The sequence below is a fragment of the Varroa destructor genome, unplaced genomic scaffold (genome assembly GCF_002443255.2).
Source record: "Varroa destructor unplaced genomic scaffold, Vdes_3.0 BEIS01000004.1, whole genome shotgun sequence".
Classification (NCBI taxonomy): domain Eukaryota; kingdom Metazoa; phylum Arthropoda; class Arachnida; order Mesostigmata; family Varroidae; genus Varroa; species Varroa destructor.
This window is the reverse complement of record NW_019211457.1, coordinates 40,312,640-40,320,657: the sequence shown is the minus strand read 5'-3', so window position 1 is coordinate 40,320,657 and position 8,018 is coordinate 40,312,640. Positions and strand designations below refer to the sequence as shown.

General features: G+C 41.5%; 2 protein-coding genes across 13 annotated transcripts in view; both read left to right on the top strand.

Annotated features, from left to right (window-relative positions):
• Positions 1-8,018, top strand: part of LOC111249245 (uncharacterized) — a 31,682-nt gene that overhangs the window by 23,078 nt on the left and 586 nt on the right. For all 6 annotated transcript variants that reach the window (XR_015325603.1, XR_015325604.1, XM_086985967.1 and 3 more), the window contains one exon: positions 102-212. Coding sequence is in view for 4 of the 6 variants with exons in the window: in XM_086985967.1 (XP_086842093.1) it covers positions 102-205 (104 nt within the window). In the remaining 2 variants the exon portion in view is untranslated. The remainder of the gene's footprint in view (positions 1-101; positions 213-8,018) is intronic.
• On the top strand, positions 466-7,064 carry LOC111249246 (uncharacterized). Of its 7 annotated transcripts, none has more exons than XM_022802852.2 (5): positions 466-594; positions 1,905-2,146; positions 3,247-3,400; positions 5,132-5,222; positions 6,960-7,064. In XM_022802852.2, the coding sequence occupies exons 2-5, from the start codon at positions 2,014-2,016 to the stop codon at positions 7,014-7,016; spliced, it is 435 nt and encodes a 144-aa protein (XP_022658587.1). In that variant the 5' UTR covers positions 466-594; positions 1,905-2,013; the 3' UTR covers positions 7,017-7,064. The 7 variants fall into 7 exon arrangements, with proteins under 7 accessions (XP_022658587.1, XP_022658586.1, XP_022658585.1 ...); XM_022802851.2 differs by lacking the exon at positions 466-594 and adding an exon at positions 639-1,048; XM_022802850.2 differs by lacking the exon at positions 466-594 and adding an exon at positions 641-959.

Genomic DNA, 8,018 nt, shown 5'->3' with positions numbered 1-8,018 from the left:
GTAGACAAGAGAAAGAGAGAGCTATTGCACTACTTATGTTAGTATATTGCGTCATTTAGAATCGGGTTCGTGTCTAACATGAAGCTTGTTCGACTTTCCAGGCTGGCGGTATTTGGCCTTTGATAGGAGCATGACCCACGAACAGATCAACAATAATGCCTATGACTACTACACATGCCTTGGAAAGATCCCGCAGGGGTCCTAGGCCTTTCCCGTTTTCGGAAACAGTAATATTGGTGAGCATCGTTCTATAGCAGTTGTATGATGTTGTTGGTCCGCTGTTATACTGCCTCCTGATAAGGGGCAGTGAGTGGCGAATTTGACAATCCTGCACGAGGATCGTAGAGACAGAATGGAAAAAATGACACGCCGTTATCAGACGTACCGTTTATTCTATGATTCATTCTAACCCTGTCGTAATAGACAGTCGTAAACGTGTCCGTATTTAGACCCAACTAATTGATGTGAACGGCGATAGGCCGATAATGCTGTGTCACTTTGACACGGCCTCATTAATACAGAATCGTTCTACCATAACGAGAAGGATCGGGTCGGTGAGGCGATTGTACCTTTCCAAAGCCTGTTTTAGACCGGGTACGTCCACGATATTGCGTTGTGCGACGCATTTTTCGCCTGCTGCACGTATCTTTGACGCCGTTACATGTGCCGTTAAATACGAACTACGCAACATTATGATCGTGGTGTCGTTTCATAGGCGGACACACTCGCCTAGCTTTCTTTTGACGAAAAATGCAGACGGATTGTAGCGATCGCGCTTCAATCGGTTTTGACTTATGACTCTCGCCATTTAAGGACGGCACAATTGACGATAGCCTTAGAAGGTCCAGCCATTTCTCAGAAAACGTCTCTCCGATTAATTCTTGCAAGAGCTTCTCTTTCACGCCATTGATTGAAGTCGTCTCGACAGGCTGTTACGAACAGAGTTGGAGAACAGTTTGGTGAGCTTTCTGTCATAGTGGATATGCATTTGTCCGCCATGCTTGACACATAACAACAGCCCATTCGTTCATCACGACGGGAAAAGAAGGTTCACAATTTAGCGAAGGATCAGTTTATAGCCAATATTGTTAGAAGAACCCCGTTCGAAATCATGAAGCTTTTCCTGGCGATTTGGCATTTCTCAGCTAGAAATAAGCGGTTATCTTAGAGAGAGGAACATGTTTCCAAAATGGTATAGTACGTAGTCTACTGTTGATTCTTTGGCTTTCAGCTATCACCAGCGGACATTTTCAATGTACTGAATTCTCTTTTTCGTTTTAACTAGATTTCAACGAGTCGACGCATAACAGAGTAGCGCTCCTTATGATTACTGTTTTTTCGAACTTCGCTAACGAATCCTCGATCATGACCTATTAGCGTTTACGCTCTGAACTAAAGTAGTGATTAGGGTAAATTAGATAATAGTAATGCCCCTATCACTCACATGCAATGATGTTTGCCCATATGCCAACTGGTAAGACAACCTTCTCGACCAGTTTACCGCGAGCACCCCATACATCGGAAAGCGTTCTTGAGCAATGGCAACCTAAAAATTGATCTGAGCTACGTTCCAATTTCATCATGTTTTTTTTGCTAACACGCCGCTAATGCATTTAGACCGTGGAACAAACAATAATAATAGTATCCATTATTGTTTAGTACCGTGATAGCACCGATCGCAAAATTACATTGTAGTATTCAAGTCTGATTCGTACGTGCACGCTTTTATCTGTCTATGCAGGTGTAGATTATAGAAATTCTATAAGAATAGGCTTTCGAGCAGTTTTTTTTTCCAAATGAACAGAGAATTCAAATAATTCGTCCAAATCATAATTTTAATGTAAAACACTATTGAATTGTAAATAATGCCGTTCCTTGTTTTTTGTCCTCTTCTCGTATTTTAGAAACGTGATTACATCTGCTGTTCTTAGCGCAGGCAATTGTCTAGTGCGAGCGATTGTGCTTCCGTTAGCGTTGGCTTCGCCGTTTCCAGACGTGAATTATCACGAGAGTATGGCGTTGATTTCGGTCATGGCGTACAAGGCTGTTGAGCATGTAAAGCAGGCAGGCGCGTTCGACGCAGCTAACGAGACCACCAGTGGCACGACCGGTAACGCCCTGAACGCAGAGGCCGCTGTTAACACACGTGAGTACCTCAAATAAATAGTGGACAAATACATAGTTTTCTATAAGTCTGAACGAGTGAAGTGACCAAAGAGTGGGACTAGGGTTTTACTGTCGACGGTCGCATAGTCTCCGCCAACACGAAGCCCAACTGTGGATCAATTGTTTGCCTAGCGCTTATTTTATACTGCTACTTATAAGTAAAGTACCGGGTGGTTATCGACGGATGCTGTGAGTTTGCTGATTTCGGCTTTATTTTCATTACCGTATTAGGAGTCGTGTTGAAAGTAACGGACACGATGTATTTTGTCCGAATTTTATTAGCACACGCCCGTTGCTCAGAGCACGACACCCATCCTGATGTACGATATGGTAAATGCTTAAGGAGACATGTTAGCATATATGAAATCCTCACAAATGTGCAGAGGCGTCATTATTTCGGTTCAGTAAACAGGACAAAAAGGTGATGACTATTTCCAAGCCGTATAGTGCTTTGCCTGTTTAGCCCTGTTTTCCTGTTAATATCCAGGTCGGTTGTATATGAAGAGATAGCTGAGCACGCCTACAAAGATTACGTAATGGAGTCTCGATTTGACGTCCTTGCGGTTGTCGCGAACGGTGAGTGGTGTCAGGCGTCAAACGATGAAAGGTGTGAGAGGTATGGTTCGATTTTCATCTGAGTTGGCTTCTGCAAAGTTGAACAACAAAAAGCATCTTAGCTAGTTTCATTGGCTATTTCGAAGTAAAATGTCGTAGTTTTTCTATGAAATGTATAGCGTGCTGAGTTCACAGCCGGCGAATTTTCAGTGTCGGACATTCTTATACTTATAATTCGCTCTTATTCGGTAAAAGGTAAGACACTCTTTTTGGCACACCAACTAACCCTGAATCCGTCGCGTATCAATTGACAAACCAACTAATAATACTTACTATAAGGATATACTCGTTATAGGCAAAATCCTTGACGAACATGTTTGATTTCTGACGACAGAGATGAATTTATTTACACATTTAAATTGGTCATAGGGCTGATATTTTAACCACTTGCGCATAATATACATATATTATTAGTGCAAGAAGATCTGTTTTTACATCCGTGCCCACCATACCGAATAATTTCAGTGTCAGCAACTGTACCCCCGCCAGCTCGTTACAATGGCAAATTGATGAACAGCATTTGGGGTCTTTACAACATGCACGCCTCGCATGCTTTCCAGAAAAACATCGAGCTCGCTCCAGGGGTGGCCCACCCCTCGGTGACCCAGAACGGCTCCAGGTATATATATGAGATAACCATGAATAATTCAATAGAGTAACCAGATGTGCTAAAGAAAGAGGCCGTGACTAGTATAAGACTGCATTTAAGTTTTGAATGTTTAAATACGTCCACAAGCATGCCTGCGTATGCATAGAATATGCCTTCATCAGGACGAGCTTTTAGTTCAACTTGGCTAGTTTACTAATAAAGTCCTTCTAGATTTTGAAAAACAAACTTAGTTCGCAGCGTGGAAATCGCATAAGGGGGCTTGCAGTTGGAGCATATGAAGGTTTGGGTTTCACGTATCAGTCGCAAAAAAGAAATGATGTCGGCAAGCAGTAAGTTTCCGGTTTAATTTCTATCACTTACTTCTGGTCATTGTCCGCTGCAAAAATCGGTTGCCTTTGAAAAAGTCGTTCCGAGCTGTCCTCTTTCATGTAGGCCATCGGCAGGCCCATGTCAGCTTGTTTCGGCTCCGAAACATGCTCTCTATTCTAGCTGCGTATCTAACTTTCTATAACTTATTATTATTATTATTGATTTACATAATAGTAAACAACTTCCTTAGCCATTAACTCACTCAACATATCTGCCAGAAATGGGAAAGCAAAAAGCTTTAGCAGGGTCGCTGCTTTAGTATTTAGATTGTTGAGGTACAATTGATAGGATGACACGTAGCTCCAGGTAGATATTATTCGACGTTTAGCAGTTCAATGGATTTAAGTAGGATGATTATTCGCGAAACGGCGCTGATGGCGTACATTGCCTCACGCGAACACTCATTTTAAAACCAGTAATTTTTTTCCAAGTTTTGGCCTGTCGTTGACTCATTGCCTTCATGCGTTGGCACGACCGCTCGTTAGCTGGTTTCAAATTAGGTATGATTTAAGGCTTATTTTCGACAGTGAATATATTTATTGTTAGACAATTGAATTTCAATTTTTTGGTTACACAAAAGTGTACTCTCGCTGTCTCAACTGAGGTAAAGCTTCAACCTTTCAGAAATGACAGATGACAGGGGAGGCCGTCGAGAGAAGTCATCTAGGAGAATCACATATAGGAAAAGGTTTCAACGCGTTGAAAGGAAGAAAACTGCGAACGAAAGATCCGAAGAGCTTTCTCAAAACGAAACTGGGCTAGCTTCAACCGTTATTATCGGCTGAAGTAGAACATCACTCTTCATTCACTTAGACATTTTCCGCCTCGGGCTCACCCGAAGCCCGTTCCTAGCTTTTTAAAACAAATGAAAAACGAACAAACATACGTTTTACGCAAAATCTCTCTAAGTGAAGATAACGATTTGAAGTCATTAACATGTCGAAGCAACTATTCTCAAAACAGGACAAAAGTTCGCTAGAAACCGGTCAAAGTTTAAATATCCACAGTTACCCACATCTTGTTTTTAAATTACTAAATTTCATAAAAGCTTTATTCTTGAATAGTTTTTTTTGTTTTTTGTTTTTTTTTTTTTTCGCACATAACGGCAGCAGTTGATCAATAGACTCAAAAAAAAATAGGGGTGCCATATAAAAACTGGTAGACACGTTAGGCTGTGAGATGCCATCGCGTCCGTTCTTCTACAAGGCTATTACAATATCTACATAATCTTATAACATCAGGTAGCTGTCTTGGGGGTTGCCCAAGGACACGGTCCCCTTTGTCCATAAAGAAAAGTATACTATTGATACATAAACAAACAATTGTAATAATACCAATATTACCATGTTGCTGGCTTGCTTTATACGCTAGGAGTGCGAGAAGAATAACAACGAAATCCAGCTATTTCGGTAACACGTGCAGAGGGTTGCGGTTATTACGTAGCATCGTTATAAATCGTAAGGTAAAATGGCACACTGAAACGGTTTCAATGTTCGATTTTTGTTTTGTCTAACCCTCATTCTTCGTTTAAAAGGTCCATTGTATTTCGGGCAAGACCCGATTTGTTTATAACTGCTTGTTTGTATTTGAAAATGTTTTACGATACTTGATGCCGCCTTTGTTGTAAATACCTGTACGCACTTCTACATTTTTGCGATAAACGCAGGGTCCTTTTCATCTTAGTTACTAGTCACTTCAGTTGCAATGCTACAGGCCGATGCGTTAATACCTTTAGGATGTAAAAATGACAAATGGACTTTACCGCGGAATGTTTTCGTATATTTCTTAACTAAGCTTGTCGTTTAGCCCCTTCAATGCAGTTCTGACCATTGCACAAGCAGGCTACTTCCAGTAAAATATGGCCTTAGTTCAAAATATTCTTCCCAAGCTAACCTGGTTCCGCGAAAAACTTCGTGGCCTGCGAGTTCCTCTTGCAAGTCTGACGTTTAGACGTCGGTTGCCAGGTCGGCCAAGGTGCGAAGGTACCTGATGATTTGCTTCAGTCCTATTCAAAATATATGTTGTCAAACAATACGAAAGTTTCGTATTTCCCATTTTACAATCCCATACCTAGAAGATTTATAATGCAAGTTTTCCGTAAAGCTTACAGTAGCTATCGCAAACGTTCGTCTCAGTGGTTCTATCCTTGCATCTCTTAGCATAAATGCGTTTATTATCAAAAAGTTTTCCATTTCGGCAGAGAGGTATACAGCCCGTTCGACCACTCGTTCTCGATAACGTATACGGTGCTGCGGGCGTATTGTCTGCCAACCGATTCGAGAACCTTTTCTATCTGGCGATTCTCTCTCGTCTAATGGCGGTTCAGAGGAACAACACAGGCTGCGGAGCAACTCGTGTTACACACCAATAAAAAGACGTATGAAGTTTTAGTATTACATCAACGTGCCACCGGCGGTATTCGCGTCGGTTTTGCTTTGTTCGCTTCACAACTCTGCGATGAAGGCAAAGTTAGCTCGCGGATTTCGACTCGCGATTTGACCGACCGACGCAGATTAGACACACGCCTCTGCCCGTCCCCAAAATCCCTCGCGTTTATGGGCAGCTCTGGGAATCGGCGACAGCTTCGGCAATCAGATCTTGTGCCAATCAGACAAATAGACAGACCCACATTCATCGACTTTAAAATTACATAGAGAAATGGATAGTGGCAACGGGTACGATTGCCGCGGACTCCGCGATAGGTTTTTCCATGGTTCGCAAGTCACAGCAAGCTTAGCATCGATTGTAACTGGCAAGCAAACAGATTATGTGAAACCGTATCATAACATGCGCATGTAACACAAAGGTCTTCCAGTCGAAAATTTTCAACAATGAGGCATCTTCAGTCACACACTCTAGATGAATTTTGATTAGTGTCCACCATAAACAGGGATTCAAATGATTCTCAAGCCAAAACAGAGGCTTTAAGATAGTAGGTCCTTGACGTCAATCGATCATCAAAAGTACTGCTGCGTATGTACTTATGACGTTATCTGGAACTGTTAGCTTCAGGATAAGGTAATGCTCTGTCATTTAGAACGCCTTGAAGGGAACTCGTCTCCCAGAGTCCACTAGCCGCTCGTTGTTCACGAAATTGTCTTTAACTATATCTAGTGAAGTACGTTGCAGGGTTATGACTCATAAGCTACGTGATACGCATTGGAATTAAAAGCTATATCGTTATGTTGATTGTTTTCAGTACCAGGCTGGACCTTCTGAGTCATCACTGAGTGGGACATCTGTACCAGAATCGTAATCGTTGAGATCAATAAAGCACAATCATGTGCCCAGTTTGACTGTTCAATTTGTCGTTCATGTTGTTATCTATTACCAATGTTATCTGTTTAATGAACTATTTCTGTTTAGCAAAGGTTTAACTAAATGTTGGTACCGTGCAATACCCAGCTAGTGCCCAAATCTATACACGGCTTGAAGTATCGTCTATAAAAACAGCTAAAGTCACAATATCATTTGTAAATTATTTACGGATTCACTATTTTTGTTTTGCAATTTCAGATTCGTTTTTGCCAAATTTGCATCACAATCCTGTGTGTGAAGATGTTTTTTTCTAAAGGAAGTGCGGCGTGACCAGGAAATTATTTGCTTCCATAGGTCCAATAGGCTTAGTGAATTTAGACCGTGTAGAGGTATACAACACCAGGGTGAAGGATAGTAACGTATATATGTCTCCATGTGTTTCGCAATGAGGTGGCCTTTTTCGATGCCGGTGAGAGCCCTGTCCTCTGTGTAAATTAAACTTTTAGTTGGAGCACAGCGTTTGGGCCTGTTCCTTATTGCCCTATGTATAGTAGTGTCCAGCATGCTTTGCTGTTTTGTTATGGCCCATCTTAATTTTGTTCAACATAAGCTGTGACTGTTGAAAGATAACATGTCATTTGGGGGCCAGAAACAAGTCGCGCACGAGAAACTAAATATATCGTGATGATTCCGCTAAATCTAAATGATGGTAGTTTGAAATGTTCGCTTGGTTTACACCGGCCTAATGATATTCGATAACATATAGATAGCTTAAGCTTCTGTCACAAGAATGCGTATGTGTCTGGGTTCTTTGTTGTCAGGACCTAAAGCCTAGCTTTGTAAAGCAATTTCATCTCTGACATGAATGCGAGTGTATCCTCGTACGCCGTATTCTAGTGGCAAAAAATGCTAGTGACAGGTAAAGAAAATTCAGACTAGGTCCTTATATGAAAAAAGTGGCCCGCACCTGTATCATATATACTCGATGACACTGGTGCCT

Excerpts from the sequence above, each read along its gene's own strand:
- LOC111249246 (XM_022802852.2), top strand. The coding sequence starts at position 2,014 with ATGGCGTTGATTTCGGTCATGGCGTACAAGGCTGTTGAGCATGTAAAG. Across the intron at positions 2,147-3,246 it reads AGAGGCCGCTGTTAACACAC|TGTCAGCAACTGTACCCCCG; the intron begins GTGAGTACCTCA and ends GAATAATTTCAG. Across the intron at positions 5,223-6,959 it reads GCATCGTTATAAATCGTAAG|TACCAGGCTGGACCTTCTGA; the intron begins GTAAAATGGCAC and ends GATTGTTTTCAG.